The sequence below is a fragment of the Podarcis tiliguerta genome (genome assembly GCF_965153285.1).
Source record: "Podarcis tiliguerta genome assembly, chromosome: 13".
Taxonomy (NCBI): domain Eukaryota; kingdom Metazoa; phylum Chordata; class Lepidosauria; order Squamata; family Lacertidae; genus Podarcis; species Podarcis tiliguerta.
In genome coordinates, this window is record NC_139546.1 from 34859024 (window position 1) to 34878422 (window position 19399).

General features: G+C 46.8%; 2 protein-coding genes across 3 annotated transcripts in view; both read right to left on the reverse strand.

Annotated features, from left to right (window-relative positions):
- Positions 1-7395, reverse strand: part of LOC310663579 (immunoglobulin superfamily member 1-like) — a 39362-nt gene extending 31967 nt beyond the window's left edge. Inside the window, exons 1-4 of one of the 2 annotated variants that reach the window (XM_083411580.1) lie at positions 6996-7395; positions 6592-6900; positions 6069-6371; positions 4733-5023 (exon numbers count right to left, since the gene is read on the reverse strand). In XM_083411580.1, the coding sequence (XP_083267706.1) occupies positions 4733-5023; positions 6069-6371; positions 6592-6900; positions 6996-7221 (1129 nt within the window). In that variant the 5' untranslated portion in view covers positions 7222-7395. Of the gene's footprint in view, positions 1-112; positions 188-4732; positions 5024-6068; positions 6372-6591; positions 6901-6995 lie in introns of those variants that run through there. The other variant, XM_083411577.1, reaches the window with a different exon arrangement.
- LOC310663613 (T-cell-interacting, activating receptor on myeloid cells protein 1-like) lies at positions 331-18323 on the reverse strand. Its single transcript, XM_083411671.1, has 6 exons — positions 18188-18323; positions 18009-18044; positions 16067-16345; positions 15236-15526; positions 11708-12008; positions 331-875 (listed from the first exon to the last, which is right to left on the reverse strand). Exons 1-5 carry the CDS (start codon positions 18216-18218, stop codon positions 11899-11901), a joined length of 747 nt encoding a protein of 248 aa, XP_083267797.1. The 5' UTR covers positions 18219-18323; the 3' UTR covers positions 331-875; positions 11708-11898.
- Between the last annotated feature and the right edge of the window lie 1076 nt (positions 18324-19399).

Here is a 19399-nt window from a genome sequence, read left to right on the forward strand (position 1 = left end):
CTTAAGTTACAGAGTTAATACACATGATTCGCTTAGTTATTTCAATGGGTTTTCTCTGAGAAGGGCTTAGCTGAAGAGTAAGTTAAGTGTTCCAAACTCAGGGCCGTCTTACCCATAGATGCTAGTGGTGTGGGGTGCCAGGGCGCCAAGTTTTGGAGGGTGCCAGGCGAGAGTCCGGGGAACACCGAACGAGCGCGCTGAGTGAGCGAGGGTGCATGTACTGCTCCTGCTGAGCGTTGGCTCAATTTTTCCCCTTTTAGCCTGCAGGCGCCGAATTCTGCGGAGTGCCAGAAGGTGAAAAGGGAAGAAACCGAGCCGATGGTCAGCGGGAGCAGTGCACAAACCCTCGCTTGCTCAGTGCAGGCCCGCTCGCTCGCCTAACGGGTTGAGGTGCAGGCACGTGCAGCACCCCTCCTGCTAGCCATCTTCATCTTCAAGCTGGGCATCAGGCACCATGGATCTCCACAGGGCTGGCTCCCCCTGCCCGCTCGCTGCCCTCACCCGCCTCCACCATGCAAGCGCTGCACCCGGAGCCTCCGCCTGCCGTGGCCACCGCAGCACGAAGCAGCCAGCTGAGCTGGGAGGTGCCTCATCCAGCCTCCACCTCTTCCCTGCCGGAGGAGCCGCCCCTCCAACCGTTGCCCGCCTCCTTCAGCCCCGCAAAGCTGGGTGCGTCACCGGCAGCGCCGTCCCGTCCCAAGAGGCTCCCTCCGCTGCTGCTGGTCTCTCCTCCCTAAAAAAAGGAGGTTGACAACTCTGGGAAATGGGGGGGGGGGCGCTGCTGCAAGGATCTTTGCACCACGGTGCCGGATATGCTTAAGACGGCCCTGTCCAAACTTTTTTTAAAAGCTCAAAAAAAGCACAGAAACAGAAGCCTCTAGTATTCTCATCCCACCCCAGGCGCTTCCAAAAAGCTTTCTTGGTGTTATCACAAAATAGAAATTTGGCCTTCAGATGAACCAGAAATGAAACCAGTCTCTATGGGATTCCTGTGGCTTTGCTAGTCTTGTATGCCTCATGGAAGGGTCTTGACTTGTGGAACTGAGTCGAGTCAGAGCTTCTCAGCCTTGCCTGCTGCACATGAACTCAGCCACGATCAGCACCAAGGAAAGCAGGACCAAGCCAGCAACTCCCAAGCGGATGATGATCTCCATGGATGTAGAAGTGTTTGCTGCAGAGTGAGACAGAGAAGAGTTACTACTCAATTGTTGGTTGTGATGAAGGCAGGGTGAGGAGGGAAATGGTCTCAAGGCTGCGGCCCTCAGCATACTTAGCCCCATTGAGTTCACTTGGACTTACTTCTGATTTCTAATAACATAAGAACAGCCTGCTGGATCTACCTGCCAATGGAAGCAGTCTTCTAATCTACTACACTTGTCTTTTACTTCTGACTAGAACCAGAGATGATACAAAGCATACTAAGTCTGCAAGCAGTGGACCAACTCAAAGTTCCACTGTCACAGTTGCTCCCTGTTGCTAAGAAGATGGCAGGTACACATGTTGCGTTCCAGTTTTTTATGTCACTGCAGGAGCATCCAATTGTGGTCAGTTTGTGATTGGTCATTTGCTGGGTGTTCCGTTCAGAATTACTGGTCCATAATGTGGGCTTGGAATTTCATTGAACAATGGATTGGTTGGGTGGTCCTGGCTGAAGAGAGCAGAAGGTCAGGTTCAGCACTGCCTGGGGGTCAGCTGGGAGGCTCAGTAACTCGAGCCAAAGTCAGTTTTCATAAAAAAACACCTTTGTTTTTAAAAACAAGACTTTGTTAAAAGCAAAAACTTGACATGATTACACAATTTAGGACTGCTCAGAAGCCAATAAAATAACAAAACTATCTCATCTAGCTGGCTGACACAAAACATGCAAATCGTAGCAGGCTGAGCAGGAAGGCAAAAGACAATCTAAGGTCCGAACAGGCACTGATCATCACTTCAGGATGAAAGCTCCCTCATACCAGCCCCACCCAGATTTAAGAGAGTGCTAATTATGGTGTTCACCCCCTCCATCCCAAAGGAATCAACACCTGTTCCCATCACAGGTCTTTGATAAACATTCAGCACTGCCCTTGAGACCTTAATAAGGAACATCTGCATTTGAGCTCGACATTCCAGAATTTCTAACAACCTCCCATACAACCCACAAGCTAGCCTTAAAAGGGACTATATCAACAAAGGAAGTCCCATACAGCATATAATAAAGTAAAAGGTACAAGTACCCCTGCCCGTACGGGCCAGTCGTGACCGACTCTAGGGTTGTGCACTCATCTCACTCTAGAGGCCGGGAGCCAGTGCCGTCCGAAGACACTTCCAGGTCACGTGGCCAGCGTGACGAAGCTGCGCTGGTGAGCCAGCACCAGCACCGCACACGGAAACACCGTTTACCTTCCCGCTAGTAAGCGGTCCCTATTTATCTACTTGCACTTAGGGGTCCTTTCGAACTGCTAGGTGGGCAGGAGCTGGGACCGAACGACAGGAGCTCACCCCGCCGCGGGGATTCGAACCGCCGACCATACGATCAGCAAGTCCTAGGCACTGAGGTTTTACCCACAGCGCCACCCACATCCCTGTACAGCATATAATACGTATTGTAAAAAAAGGATCAGCAGCGCACATACCATGTTCTGATGGAAATTTGACCAAAAAAATGCAGTAAGAGTTACACAAATCATATACAGTGGTACCTTGGGTTACAAACACCTCGGGTTACAAACACTTCGGCTTACAGACTCCGCTAATCTGGAGGTAGTACCTCGGGTTAAGAACTTTACCTCAGGATGAGAACAGAAATCGAGTGGGAGTGGCGTGGCGGCAGTGGGAGGCCCTATTAGGTAAAGAGGTAGCTCAGGTTAAGAACAGTTTCAGGTTAAGAACAGACCTCCGGAACAAATTAAGTTTGTAACCAGAGATACCACTGTATAATATATGCAAGACATGCATTCCTATTTTGCACAACTAAGACTGCTATCCTAATCCTCAATCTCATGGATGGGTTTGGATCGAACAGACATCCCTGTTCACTGGCCTCCTCTGCAACCATGGAAAATGTTGTGGAAGCAAAACTTTTGCCAGAGAAGGTTCCTAAAATGGGCTGTTTTGAGGGTGGGGCAGAACTGAACCAATCATGCAGTCACTAAGAGGAAGCTGGACAATAAAGCTTCCCATAGATTGACCCCCAACCCCCTAAGATTGAAGATTAATGATGAGACAGTGGGGTGAAGTGGGGTGGGGAAAGATTGCAAAATGAATTATTGGAATACAAGATATATCTTCATTGAGGCTGGCAATTTGAGTTTGAATGATACCAGGTTTACCTGCTCTACCACTTCAAAGGGCCGCAGCCGCCTTGCCTCTAACTTCCTGCACCTCCCCTTTGTTGACAAGTCCTTTGTCGACAACCATACCTTATCCCCAACTTTGATCTCCTCCCCCTGTTGTCTAAGCTCATCAGTGCTTTTCTTGTATGCAGTCTCAGCATTGTCCAGTTTTTCCCTCAGTAGTTCTTGTAACACCTGCATCTCCCCTATGGGCTGCTCTGCTGCTGGCGTACGATTCCCAGCATTTTTACCAAACCACAGTTCTCTGGATTCTTTTGAATGAGTCATGTGCTTTAAATGGTGTGTATGCCATCCATCCATCCATATCTCTCTCTCTCTCTCTCTCTCTCTCTCTCTCTCACACACACACACACACACACACACACACTGAATTTCCTTTACACTGGGAATATATGTGCAGATGACGCAATCCCATGAGCACGGCAAATTGGTTGGGGCAACTGCTGCCATTACAGAAAGGAGAGCACCAGTTTTGAAGTTGGAATGATCCATGTGACTGGTCCCAGCAAGATGGTTGATTAAATCACACGTATTTTCCAACAGGATGCAGGGCCAGCCCAAGCTATTTTTCTGCCTGAGGTGAGGGACAAGGGGGTGCCATTCCTCCCTTCCGCTCCATGTACTAAAACTCACCAGCTTCTCTAGCTTGTGCAGAGCTTGCACTGTGGGAGGTGGTATGGCACCCAACTCTATCCTCTAACACTTCTCTTCCACTGCATCTTCTGTCTCAGGCAGGGCAGCTGATTTACTCTGCCTAACAGTAGGGCTGGCCCTGGATTCTGTGGGGAAGCAGTTCTTTCATACTGCCCTATGTCTATGAAAAGGTCACCCACCTGACCTTTCAGCTTCCTCCTTAAGTTCTACAAGTTACCACTCCAGCACCTGCCTCCCATCTGTCTTATTCAAGAATGTACGTCAAAATGCAAGTAGATAAATAGGTACCACTCCGGCGGGAAGGTAAACGGTGTTTCCGTGCGCTGCTCTGGTTCGCCAGAAGCGGCTTAGTCATGCTGGCCACATGACCTGGAAGCTGTACGCCGGCTCCCTCGGCCTGTAAAGTGAGATGAGCGCCGCAACCCCAGAGTCGGTCACAACTGGGCCTAGTGGTCAGGGGTCCCTTTACCTTTAAGTGAATATTGAGATGGGCTTCCTGCTATCTCCATGTACCTCCATCTCCCATGGACCTCACCTTGGATGCAATCATCTTCATTTCTGATCTAGCCTCTAGTAACCCGTTGCTGATGTAAACCCAAACACCCAGTTCCTCCATTCCTTGCAATGTGGCTCAAGGTCGCCTAGGGTGGTATTTGGCTTTGACAGCCATAATCCCTAGAGCTCATGCACAGAGAGTGAGAGTTAGGAGAAAGGTGGGAGAAAGACCTATGGAAGCGCCTTACCTGTCACAACCAGTTCCATGGGATCACTTGACTCTGACCAAAGAAAGGGGTATCCTATGTCGTTATATCGGCAGGTGTAGCTCCCTCCATCCTCCAACCTCACTTCAGAGAAAAAGAACTTGGTTGCATTTCTGTTCCCTTCCGCCTCCTGTGATGCTATCAGGTTGTTTGATTTGAGCAAGGAGAAGGTCAGGTAATTCCTTGCCCCCTGACACTCAATGCTGACATTCATCCCAGTAGAAATCTGCTGTGTTGGTGTCAGAGTGATGGAAGGTTTAGAAAGCCAGGGATCTAGTGTTAGGAAAAATAAAAGAAAAAAACAGCCAGGAAAGGACTGAGACATGTTGCTTGTGATGCATTTAATGCATCCTGCTAATTTGCATCAGATCAAAAGACCTGTTTGCTATGCACAAAACTACCTTCAATAGACATGTATTGGATATACTGTGCAGGCACATTGTGCAAAGAGAGTAGCATCCAAATACTTTATCCAAATTATTTCAGCTTCATCTCTCCCCGCCCCCCCCCCCATCTTTCTACCCCTTGATGGTGCAAAGACATGTTTGAAAGTATGGGCAAGGTGAATCACAATCTCTGGAGCTAGAGGGCAGGAAGGGAGGCTGAAACATATGCTAGTTCCCTGAATATTATCCCTGCCCCATCAAAACCAGTAGCTGGGGAACTAATAATGCAGAGTGCATAAGAAAATGTGCTTTATACTGAGTCAAACCATTCGTCTTCATCAGAGGCCTGAGCCAATATGTGCCAATGCCATATAATTGGCCAAAAAAATTTAACAATTTCTGCTTCATTTTCAGGTGATGGAATGAAGGAAAGGCAGATGAGAAATTTGATTTAACAGAGACTTAAAGGCAGATCTACCTAATGTGCAGCTTCCAAAATAATGCTTTGCAACCCTAACAAAAATATGTTAACTTGGATTATGGACCATGCACCTGAGTGCCTCTGCTTTTCAAAATAGAAAATGGTATATAAACATACATTTTCCCAAGAGTATATTAAGATATATTAAGACATGTAACTAGCTAATTAATCATTATTTTTTGAACTATATCCCAAGACACGCAAGCCAGCAGAATGGTTTTTTACCTCGTTTTGTCCTCACAACAACCATGTGAGGTAAGTTAGTTGACAAAGAGTGTGGTTCAATGTCATCCAGAACCATCAACTGCTTCATCACACTGGCAATGGACTCTCTGACAGAGACTTTAACCTTTCAATTAAACTACAGTTCCCAAACTACATGGAGGAAGCCATGACTGCTAAAGTGGTATAAGAGTCTTTGGTATGGATGCGACCCAAGACAGAATCTCACCTGTGATGTTGATGTATACTCTGTCACTGTAGCTTGAGCATCGCTGATTGAAGTCCAAGGCTGATTGAAAGCAATAGGTACAAAAGTAGATCCCCCCATCAGTTCGTTTAGCATTGAGAATGGGAAATAAAATACTGCCTGGTTCCATCTTCTGGATCTCACGGTTACCCAAATAAACTTCTCTCAGCAGAATGAATTCTGCCATTGGGTTCTCTTCACTCTTACAGTGGATGGTTGCATTTTCCCCCAGGGAAATTATTTCATGCGAACTCACTGAAATGGAAGGTTTGGGATAGAAATGGTCTGAATGGGAAAGAGAAGAAGAGGGATGTTTAAGGGCTGGTGCAACTCCAACATTCAGCAGAAGGCAGAACTACAATCTTATAGGAATGTAATACAGAAAGAGAATGAGAGATATGTTAGGCAATGCATCATTTCCTTCTGTTTGAAGATGCAATAAATTTGACCTCCACTTTAGTATCATTTGTGAAACTGGCACACCAAGACGGAGCTGAGCCCTCACCTGTTATGTTGACGTAAACTCTGTCGCTGGAACCTGAGCATTTTCGAACTTGGTCTTGACTGAAGCAATATGAACACCAGTAGATCCCTCCATCTGTTTGCTTGGCATTAGGAATGAGAAATACAGTACTAAATGAATCAGTCCTAGAAAACAAATGCCCCGGAGTCCCTTCCTTGGAGAGATAGAAAGTTGCTTGTTCATGGTATTCATTTCTACGATATTCATTTGTACAGTGGATGAAGAATTGTGTCCCTGGGATGACGAGAGGACTGGGACTCACAAAGATGGAAGGCTTTGGAGAAAGGTCCCCTTGAAAAGAGAGAGAACTGATATTCAGAAGGTGGAACATCTGCAACTGTATCATTCTCTAAATTAGGAAACTTGCTCTTGGAATATCTGTTCACCTGGGACAGAGAAGATGAGTGGCAATGCCATGTGCAACGGCCTGACTCTTGTCGCATTTGGCAAGAAGGGAGGGGGCATTCTGGCAGGAACGGAAGTGGGGGGCATGCAAGGAGTGGCACATTCCCATTTTGCCTCAAATGGTGACACAGGGTGGCCCCCTCCTGTCTTTCTGCAGCACCCATCTGCTCCATGGGGTTGTCTGTAGAGACATTCCCAACTAGACATATGCAACCAGTCACAATCACGCAGAGTCCTTACATGTGTGTCCACACAGTGGACTCTCTGCAGACAACCACATGTAGCATGTGATTGTTGCCTGAAGGAGTGGCGACATTAGGGTTAGGGCTTAAAATGAGAAACTGCTTAGCTTTCAACGTAACTACCGGTATGCCCTGCACATGAATAGGTCTAAGGACAGAGCAAAACTCTCACCTGTTATGTTGACATAAACATTATCGCTGAAATCTGAGCATTTATTTTCATTAAAGCAATATTTGCACTTGTAGAACCCGCCATTGGGTTCTACATGTTTGGCATTAGAAAGGGGGAAATCTGTATACTGTGAGGCAGTCTTAGAATCCACAGCCACTGAACTCCCTTCCTTGACAAGGTAGAAAGTTGCTTCTGAGTTATTTTCAGTCTCACAGTGGATATAGAAATCTTCACCTAGGATGACCTGAGGACTTGGTCTCACTGAGATGGAAGGCTTTCGATAAAGCTGTCCTGGGAAAGAAAGATAACAGGAGTGAGATTTGGAAGGCAGAGCAGTAGCAATGGGAGACTTGTAGACTTGTATCAGGGTACAAAAATCCACAAAAGTGTGGTACGTGTATTAATCTGTGACATTTTCCAATTGACATATAACCTAAGGTCCTTTATGTCGCTCGGCTGCTCACTCTCCTGCATAAGCCAAGACACAGGAGACAGGCAGGGCAGCGCCAGTTGCGATACAGGCACCCGGGAGGAATGAAAGAGAAGATTCTCCCATAGTATCTGGTGATGTTTACAGTGGGAGGGGCAGGACTAAGGATCCCTGTGTCTAAACAGCCCTTGCACCCAGGAGAAATAAACTGAAGTGGATAAGTGGGAGGACAGTTTCCTTGACAGGTTGTTTAGAGACAAATAAATAAGGGCAGTTCAACTTTTCTAGAAAAAGAGGTACCGGAAATCACCATGAAAGCCTCCCTTGTTCTCTGATAATGGCAACTGCCCCCACCTAAAAGATGCCGGAACTGAGTTCCGACTGGGAAAACAGCCTTGAATATGAGACAGAGAAAGTCTACCATGAGAAAAGTAATTCTGGTTGGAGGAGTCTACGGCATTTAGTTCCCATTCTTCTCACCCCCTATTTTTTATCACCATTCTCACGGCTGACTGACACTCACCTCTGGAGATCTGCCACTGCCTGGTCAGCCAACACCCTGGAAAGGAGAGGATCCATTTAGAGTCAAGATATCTGAGCAACAGAAATGGAAGCCGGGCCTCCAATCTCCCAGGCCTGCTCTTGCAAGCACTCTGTGTGAGATTTTGACCAACTTCGGCCCATCTGAAGCTGATACAGGCTCGTCTTATCTTGAGCCTAAGCAGAGTAGTCCACAGAGCAGAAGGATAAGCAGGTAAATGTGCTACATTGCTAATTTTAATTTATTTACACTCTATGCTGAGAGAATACAAACATCCATCCTGCCGGGAGCAGAGAAGCAACTGTCTCTCTAACAAAGAAACCGAGAGAACAGTGAAAAACAGGAAACCAGTGTACGTCACATCCAGTCTCCCATTTCCCGTGGGAATCCAACAGTAACTTGGACTGTGGAATGCAAAACAATGTCTTGTGACTGCAGTTGCTGCTCGGTGAGGGAAATAGAAACCAACACTCTGACCCCACCGCCCTCCAAGGAGTGATACCAACCTAGAAAGAGGATGCTGGAAGGGAATTTCATGGCTTGGCTTCTGTAGCCAACTGTTTGTTCCGTTCGCTCCTAATTCTGCTGTCTCCCGAGTGAAGATCTCAGCTGGAGGCTGTTGCCGCTGAAACCCAGCAATGTTCTGTGATGCAGCTCTTCCGCAGTAGAAATGACTCCTCTCTGATCGGCCAATGCTGTTGTCCTTCTTCCGTTCCCACAGCTGCCTGACCAACCACATCCCTTCTTAGTTTGCATCTATCTGATGGTTGCAAAACCAGAGGAAGTGAAGGGCTGAGTGTTTGGCGTAGAACACAACTCCTATTTTTAATTTTTCTAGTTCTCAGAAATAGAGAGCATCTCAGTAGTATTGTTGGGGCAAAAGAAATCTAGTATGCCCAGTTGTACATCATGGCAAATTCAAGCTCTGGTCACTTACTGCCTCCTCCCCAAAGATATTGTGCCAATGCTGTCACTTTGAACCCTGTTGATCAAAAAAGCACATTTAAGGAACAATTAGGAGACTTGGTGGTGTGTCCCTCTGTACAGACTCACAGATACATAGTGAGTTGTAAATTTAAGCTCCACAGAGGCATTGGGACTGCAGTTATGGTGGCTCCCCACTGCAGAGGAACGACCAGCCCCCAAATACAGTATTTGGCCCATTCATCAATCTGATCTTAGTTGGGTATTGTCAGGGAACTGCCATCGGAGCGGGAGGAGGTGAGAGGGCTTCCGGATGATGGTGGAGAGGGCCCTAGTAGGAGGAGGAAGGAAATCAGTGTAACACCAGTGGAGAAGGGGAGGAGATAGAGGAAGCGGAGAGGTGGCTCCAGGACTCTTCGCAGGAGACCAGCGGAGAGGGGACAAGTGCTCCTTTGCCCACACCCACCCTGCGCAGAAAGCTTTCGCGCAGGCAACGGGGGAGGAGACTGGGCGTCAAGCAGCTTTTATGTTGGAAGCGGTTTAAGAAACGCCCACTGACGGATTCTGCCAGCGACTGAGGCAGCCACGGAATAGAGGCTGTCCTGTCAGAAAGGGTTCAACCATGCAAGCTAGCCATGAGTAAAGGCAACTTACGCACAAGCAATCCCTAGAACCATTACAGGTATGAAATGTTTAAAGACAGATTTGTTCCTTCACCTCCCAGGTTTCTCCTCCTATCTTTTTATTGCCCCCGCTTAGAGGAGCTCATCATCCAAACAGACTGTATTGAAACGGTGGTTGGTTGGTCCTTGTGAAAGGCGTGAGGAGGCCATGCCGGGATCTGAGCACTTCTCCAACAATGTGAGATATTTGTCTGTTGCCCGTGCTTCTTACTAGGGGGGCATGGTCTGCATTTTGTTAAAATAACCTTGTAGTAACCCACAGATTCACTTGTATTTCCCACCCACAATTTCTAGAATGGATTAAAAAATTGGGGGCGGGGGCGGGGTTACATCCCCAAATTCAGGACAGCAGAGGAATTTCTACCCCTTTTTTCTTTCTTCACTAGTTTTTGCCGTTGGGGCAGCAAGTGTAGCAAGTCTCCCAGGGGACGCTAGGGGGCCTGGAAGGGCACTCCTTCCCCCTGTACACCCTTCCACATGGTCACATCCACCAGCTACACAAAAAACTGTTTATGACAAAAAATAAACCTTGTCCCCAGCCTTTGCCAATTAAACTAGGGATCTTTCATTTCCTTCAGGGGATATGCACTAGCATTCTTCCATGCTGGCTCCACAGAACAGTCTTCCGCTCTCATACCCCCAAAATCCTCTCATTTCCCCCGCTGGATTTCAGGAGCTGCTTTCTCACTGAGGATGGGCATTTCGGAGTTTGCTACTCCTGCCCAATCACAGTTCAAAGCAACAGAAAAGCAATTACCTAACTCACAGTCACATTGGTTTTAGATGGACGGGTATGCTTTTTACTGATTTTCATTTGATACGGTTACTATAAGAGATAATAAAAAAACAAAGCAAAACACCCAGACAAGGAATAAAATCTTAAGTTACAGAGTTAATACACATGATTCGCTTAGTTATTTCAATGGGTTTTCTCTGAGAAGGGCTTAGCTGAAGAGTAAGTTAAGTGTTCCAAACTCAGGGCCGTCTTACCCATAGATGCTAGTGGTGTGGGGTGCCAGGGCGCCAAGTTTTGGAGGGTGCCAGGCGAGAGTCCGGGGAACACCGAACGAGCGCGCTGAGTGAGCGAGGGTGCGTGTATGCTCCTGCTGAGCGTTGGCTCAATATTTTTCCTTTTAGCCTGCAGGCGCCGAATTCTGCGGAGTGCCAGAAGGTGAAAAGGGAAGAAACCGAGCCGGCGGTCAGCGGGAGCGGTGCACAAACCCTCGCTCGCTTGGTGCAGGCCCGCTCGCTCGCCTAACGGGTTGAGGTGCAGGCACGCACAGTGCCCCCCCTGCTAGCTGGCTTCGTCTTTGAGCTGGGCATCAGGCATAATGGCTCTCCACAGGGCTGGCTCCCCCGGCCCACTTACTGCCCTCACCTGCCTCCACCATGCTGCGCCCAAGCAGCGCTGCAGCCGGAGCCTCTGCCTGCCATGGCCACTGCAGCACGAAGCAGCCAGCCCCTCCCCCAACCATTGCCTTCCTCCTTCAGCCCCACAAAGCTGGGTGTGTCGCCGGCAGCGCCGTCCCGCCCCAAGAGGTTCCTCTGCTGCTGCTGGTCTTCCCTCCCTAAAAAAAGGAGGTTGACAACTCTGGGAAACGGGGGGGGGGGGGGCAGGGATCTTTGCACCATGGCGCTGGATATGCTTTAGACGGCCCTGTCCAATCTTTGTAAAAAAAGCTCAAAAAAAGCACAGAAAACAGAAGCCTCCAGTATTCTCATCCCACCCCAGCCCCTTCCGAAAAGGTTCTTGGTGTTATCACAGAATAGAAGTTTGGCCTTCAGATGAACAAGAAATGAAACCAGTCTCTATGGGATGCCTGTGGCTTTGCTTGTCTCGGATGCCTCAAGGAAGGGTCTTGAGTCGTGGAATTGAGTTGAGTCAGAGCTTCTCAGCCTTGCCTGCTGCACATGAACTCAGCCACGATCAGCACCAAGGAAAGCAGGACCAAGCCAGCAACGCCCAGGCGGATGTAGATCTCCATGGATGTAGAAGTGTTTGCTGCAGAGTGAGACAGAGAAGAGTTACTACTCAATTGTTGGTTGTGATGAAGGCAGGGTGGGGAGGGAGATGGTCCCAGTTCTCATAAAAAAACCCTTTGTTTTTAAAAACAAGACTTTGTTAAAAGCAAAAACTTCACATGATTACACAGTTTAGGACTGCTCAGAAGCCAAGAAAATAACAAAACTATCTCATCTAGCTGGCTGACACAAAACACGCAAATCGTAGCAGGCTGAGCAGGATGGCAAAAGACAATCTAAGGTCCGAACAGGCACTGATCATTACTTCAGGATGAAAGCTCCCTCATACCAGCCCCACCCAGATTTAGGAGAGTGCTAATTATGGTGCTCACCCCCTCCATCCCAAAGGAATCAACACCTGTTCCCATCACAGGTCTTTGATAAACATTCAGCACTGGCCTTGAGACCTTAATGAGGAACATCTGCATTTGAGCTCAACATTCCAGAATTTCTAACAACCTCCCATACAACCCACAAGCTAGCCTTAAAAGGGACTATATCAACAAAGGAAGCCCCATACAGCCTATAATACGTATTGTAAAAAAAGGATCAACAGCACACGTACCATGTTCTGATGGAAATTTGACCAAAAACTGCAGTAAGAGTTAGGCAAATCATATACAGTGGTACCTCGGGTTACAAACACCTCGGATTACAACACTTTGGCGGAAGTAGTACCTCAGGTTAAGAACTTTACCTCTGGATGAGAACAGAAATCAAGCAGGAGCGGCACGGCCACAGTGGGAGGCCCTATTAGGTAAAGAGGTAGCTCAGGTTAAGAACAGTATCAGGTTAAGAACAGACCTCCGGAACAAATTAAGTTCGTAACCAGAGATACCACTGTATAATATATGCAAGACATGCATTCCTATTTTGCACAACTAAGACTGCTATGCTAATCCTTGATCTCATGGATGGGTTTGGATCGAACAGACATCCCTGTTCACTGGCCTCCTCTGCAACCATGGAAAACGTTGTGGAAGCAAAACTTTTGCCAGAGAAGGTTCCTAAAATGGGCTGTTTTGAGGGTGGGGCAGAACTGAACCAACCATGCAGTCACTAAGAGAACACTGAACAATAAAGCTTCCCATAGATTGACCCCCAAACCCCTAAGATTGAAGATTAATGATGAGACAGTGGGGCGAAGTGGGGTAGGGAAAGAATGCAAAATGAATTATTGGAATCAGCCCCAAAGAAAATAGCAGCAATAGTGTATTGCTGATTTACACGCAAATCAACAGCAAAAAGACACCACAAGCAGTAAACAACAAAAACATGAAACAAGCCTGCAAAATCTTAGAATAAAGGGATTTAAATGGTGGAATAACTTCATGGTGGTGCCGGCATCGTGTGACTCACAAGCAAGGAAGTGGCAGCACCACTACAAAAATCAAACTAATGTGGAATGTATCATAGCTGAAATAGATGGTCAACTATCCCTTGAACAGTTACGGTATATCCACCATGTGAATTTTTAACTATTCTGTTAGATCACTGTATTAACTTGTGAGTATTTTAACGGATGGATTGATTTCTACTGGCACATGGTGTGTGTACTGCTGGCTTTGTGCTATTATTTATCACATATATATTGCATAAATAAATGTCAGGATTTATGATGTCCCTCTCACACCAAAGATGCGGCAAGCTGGCAGTTTAATTGCGCTTAGATTTATTAGTATTTACACAGTAGTATTTACACGCCGGTGGTGCTGTGGGTTAAACCACAGAGCCTAGGACTTGCCGATCAGAAGATCGGCAGTTCGAATCCCCGTGATGGGGTGAGCTCCCGTTGCTGGTCCCTGCTCCTGCCAACCTACCAGTTCGAAAGCACGTCAAGTGCAAGTAGATAAATAGGTACTACTCTGGTGGGAAGGTAAACGGCATTTCCGTGCGCTGCTCTGGTTGGCCAAAAGTGGCTTAGTCGTGCTGGCCACCGGCTCCCTCGGCCAATAAAGTGAGATGAGCGCCGCAACCCCAGAGTCAGCCATGGCTGGACCTAATGGTCAGGGGTCCTTTACCTTTACACAGTAGTTTCAGTCTGAGCTCACAGCTCAATCATCTGACAATGACGACTTTGAGCTCACTAAAGGGCAGGTTCTTCTCCAACAGGATATCCTCCATCTGCTGCCCCTCCTCCTGTTGGACTGATTCCAAGCCTGGACCCTACTCCTTCATCGTGTCTGTGGGAACTTGGGGGCAATTTGCCCATCCCCCTCAGGAGCCATGTCTAAAGGCTGCAGTTCCTCTGAAGCTGCCTCTGTCTCACTCACGCTCTCTTGGAGATGTACAGCCAGGATTACAGGACAGGAGGGGCTTGCATCACTCTCAGTACGGGAAGGAAGGAAGCCTCTGTTTCCCCCAGAGACGTGTTGTCGAAGGTTGTAAATAAACAACAACTGGGTCTATATGTACAGATGTACACTCCCCATGAAAAGGGGAGGGTGTTAGTGTTGTAATGTCTCATTCTCATATTGCATAATGTTGCGGGTTGCCTTTAATTACTTAATTGATGTATGAGTATGGGAATTATTTAAATGTCTCCTCCCTCTCTCCTCTCTCTCTGCTCCTCTGCTGAAGAAGATGGATGTGAGAGTCATCTTATTGTTTTGTTATTTGCTTTATAAATAAAACCTTTGATGTTAATATTCCAACCACAGTTGCTTCTGCTGCATTCTGCTGTAAAGGACTGAGTTTACCATCTGCAAACGGGCATTTAAGGCTCACAAGCCCAGTGTTGTTCAATATCTTTATAAAGACTCATGGACTGTCTGGATGCAGAGGAGAGGTGGGGGGCACCATGGGAAGATGGCTCAGAGCCAGGGGACTGGTGGTGGGACAATGAGGAGTGGTCAGAGGGAGGAAGAGCTGACTGTGAGGAGGAAGAGTCATACCCAGGTGACAGGGTTTAGTGAGCAGGAAGAGTCTGGGGCAGAGGGCAGTTCAGAATTAGAGGCAGAAGAGGGAGTTGGAGAGGTGCGGGGCCAGGAGACAGAGAGGAAGGATGCTGTAGAAGTCAGGGAATCCATCATTTACAAATGTTGAAATGATACCCAACTGTGAATTGAAGAGATACCTCCTTTTAAAACTAAGGAATGGTGGAGCCAGCACACTTTTCCAATTTCATTTACAATTGCAGCAAATTCAAACCTGTATTAGTGCAATCTGCGAAAGATGCATACAAGGATCAAGACAGGGTCTTCTTACCTGTTACTTTGATGTGTACTTCATCACTGTAGTTTGAGCATGCTTGAGTGTTCTCAAGCTTTAAGCAATAGCGGCAGCGATAGATGCCCCCATCTGATTCTTTGGCACTGATAATGGGAAATAGAACTTCTCCTGATCCCATCTTCTTGCTTTCATAAGTATTTGAAGAATTTTCTATGTGTAGAGTAAACTCTGCTTCTTGCTGTTCTTTGGTCTTACAGTGGATGTTGGCATTTCCTTCCAGAGCAATCACCTCACCTGGGCTCACTGAGATGGAAGGTTTGGGAGAAGCTTATCCAGGGGGAGAAAGAGAAAAAGAGGGATGCTTAATCCTTTGATCTTACAAAGTCTGGCTTTGTAAAATGGGAAGGATTTGCATGCTATTGCGGAATATAGAAAACCATGTGCAACTCAGAGTGTGAATATTGATAGGTTGGGTAGGATAGGTAGGATTGCTGTGGACCCCCCATTGTAGGCTTCGGGTTGCATAGTAACGTCCATTGCCGTCTCCGTTGACTAGGACCTGGGTGTGTGACATATAGAGTACAGAGCAGGGGATTATATAGTGTGCTACACAATCTGCATTCCATTACAACTGTGGTTACAGAGAATGCATTTTAATCTGGAACGGAATTCTAATTATTAAATAGAAATGGAGATAAAGAATCCCTTTTGATAGGTACATATTTCGATCAGTGCAGTTATTACAGTTCAGTTATATAGTTCAATCAGTGCACTTCCCCCCCATTTGATTGGCAGATGGAATAAACCCAACACCCATTTTAGTGTCATTTGTAAAACTGTCAAACAGAGACTAAGACAAGCCCTCACCTGTTACGTTGATGTAAAGTCTGTCACTTAGAAGCGAGCATAGGCGATTGAGGCAATACCTACAATGATAAATTCCTCCATGTTCTAGTTTGGCCTCAGAAATGAAAAAATCCACTGTAAAAGACGAAGATTTCTCAGATCGTACATGCACTACGGACTCTCCCTTGAAGAGCTCAAAGGTGGCTCCGTATAGTGGACTCCGACATTGGATGTAGAAATTCCCTCCAAGGGCAACATTAGGACTGGGAATCACTGAAATCGAGGGCTTGGGGTATTGTCCTGATCCAGAAAGAGAATGGGAAGGTGGTTTGGAAGGTGGAACACTGGCAACAGCCTCCCTCTGTCAAATAGGAGGCTTTCACCTGCAGCTGGAGAACCGAATAGAGTGAGTTTGTACAAAAATTCAAACAGCAATGCTGGATGACTCTGCTTTCACATTATCCAACAGAGCAGGGGTTATCCAGCTGTGGTCCCTGAGCGGCTGGCTGCCCATGAGCTTCATTTAGGGGGCCTGTGGCCTGTCTGAGAAAAAACACACACCTACAAATATTGCGACATCTGGCACAGTGTATTACAACAGCTACAACAGGCATAAAATGAATTAGGTCATCCTCCAAGACTCTCACCAATTTTCATCTGATCCATGGCCGGAGGAGGGGAGTTTCGGAACGGCTACAATGCAGCCCATATCCATCAGTTGGTGTAAATTTCTGGTCAGCAAGGTTTTTTGTTTTAAAAAGCAGCTCTATCATCACTCAGAGATGCCATAGCTTGAGGAAGAGTCAAAAGAGAACCGAGTCCAAAAGGAAGCAGGTACCTTCCTTGGAAATGTGGGGTGTAGACATAGAGCAGTCAAGTCCAACATTCCTTGTTTCCTAGAATGGACACACAGAGGAAGGGGCTCCAAAAAGGGAGGACTTCCTGCAATACCTGTTGGGAGCCACTCCCTCTGAGTGTGACCATGTAGATAGGTGTGACCCAAGTGAAGCCATATAAAAGGGCTGGGCACACAGCCATCTTCCTCTTTGAATCTCTCTTTTGATCCTGCTGTTCATATGCATGTAGGCCACATGTTGTATGTCTGAAACTTCACTTGTCTTGTCTACATTTTCCTGCATATGAAACCGAAGCTGCAGCTAAAGCCTGCCTTCAGATTGCTACTCAATGTGAGTCAACTTTATTCTTATTTTAATAAGATGGCTTTGTGTTGTTACTGTTTTAAGAGGGAAATAAAGGGGAAATGACCAGAAAGAAGCGTGTCTGTACAAAGGGCATTTTGGATTGTTTAGTTAAAAGGCTGAAACCAGGCATCAACAAGCTTCACTAGGCAGAGAGCCTTCTCAGTAGTGGCGCCCAGCCTGTGGGACACCCTCCCATCAGATGTCAAGGAAATAAACAACTATCTGACTTTTAGAAGACAGCTGAAGGCAGTCCTATTTAGGGAAGTTTTTAATGTCTGAAGTTTTATTCTGTTTTTAATATTCTGATGGAAGCCTCCTAGAGTGGCTGGGGATAACAACAACAACAACAACAACAACAACAACAACAACAACAACAACAGAATTCCTTGCAGTAAATAATAATAATAGTTGTTGTTGTTGTTTACTGCAAGGAATGTGATCTGCTCTATGCTCACTAGCACGAGCGAGGAAAGAACATATCTAATAAATTTATCCTCTCCTACCTTCCTTAACATTCCTACAGAAACTTCAGAGTGACAAATGGCCAGCTGAGATGGACAAAGGTTGTCTAAAGACAAAGGGTGGCGGGGCACCTGCACCTGTCATCCTTGCACACTACAGGGAAAGTGTGGGAGCTACCACTTATCATTCAGCAGTAGTGAGAAAAGCAAGTTGGATTGTGGGAGGCCCTGGCATTGAACTCCCATTCTGCCCTATGCCTCTCTCCCACTCTTGGGATTATTTTGTTGACCCAAACTCACCTCTAGCCATTTGCCACTGCCTGGACAGCCAACACCCTGGAAAGGAGAGGATTATATTAGAGAGGATCCATTTAGAGTCAAGATATCTGAGCAACAGAAACGGAAGCCGGGCCTCCAATCTCCCAGGCCTGCTCTTGCAAGCACTCTGACCCCACCGCCCTCCAAGTAGGGATACCAACCTAGAAAGAGGATGCTGGAAGGGAATTTCATGGCTTGGCTTCTGTAGCCAGCTGTTCGTTCCGTTTGCTCCTAATTCTGCTGTCTCTCGAGTGAAGATCTCAGCTGGAGGCTGTTGCCGCTGAAACCCAGCAATGTTCTGTGATGCAGCTCTTTCCCAGAACATATGACTCCTCTCTGATGGGCCAATGCTGTTGTCCTTCTTCCGTTCCCACAGCTGCCTGACCAACCACATCCCTTCTTAGTTTGCATCTATCTGATGGTTGCAAAACCAGAGGAAGTGAAGGGCTGAGTGTTTGGCGTGGAACACAACTCCTATTTTTTTTACTTCTCAGAGAGAGAGCATGTCAGCAGTATTGTTGGGGGCAAAAGAAATCTAGTATGCCCAGTTGTACATCATGGCAAATTCAAGCTCTGGTCACTTACTGCTTCCTCCCCAAAGATATTGTGCCTATGCCGTCACTTTGGACCCTCTTGGTCAAAAAAGCACATTTAAGGAACAATTAGGAGACTTGGTGGTGTGTCCCTCTGTACAGACTCACAGATACATAGTGAGTGAGTTGTTAGTTTAAGCTCCACAGAGGCATTGGGACTGCAGTCATGACGGCTCCCCACTGCAGAGGAACGACCACCTCTCAAATACTTATTTCTGTCTTACTCTGATGCTGTCCTAGGCCCAGCTCTGACATTCATGGTTTTCTTCTATATAAAAGAACCGCAGCAAGCCTCAGGCTCTTCTGCCTCCTCTAGTGTGGTGTAGTGTTTAAGAGTGGTAGATTCGTAATCTGGGGAACCGGGTTCGCGTCTCCGCTCCTCCACATGCAGCTGCTGGGTGACCTTGCGCTAGTCACACTTCTCTGAAGTCTCTCAGCCCCACTCACCTCACAGAGTGTTTGTTGTGGGGGAGGAGGTGAAAGAAGAATGTTAGCCACTTTGAGTAGTGATAAAGCGGGATATCAAATCCAAACTCTTCTTCTTCTTTTGTCAGGTAGGATATTAGAAGCTTCCATTTCCATTTGGATTAACCAGATTTCTCCCTGACTTCCAAATCATGGTTTGATTGTGGTGAAATCTTTCCATTAAAATAAAATTTGAAAAATAAAATGAAAGTCAAATTTTAAACTACTTCCTTCGATTTTTCTCCATTAACAAAAGTAGAAGGTTACTGAGAGACCGCAGACTTAGCAAAGCAAGGAGCCCAGGAAGCTGCCTCA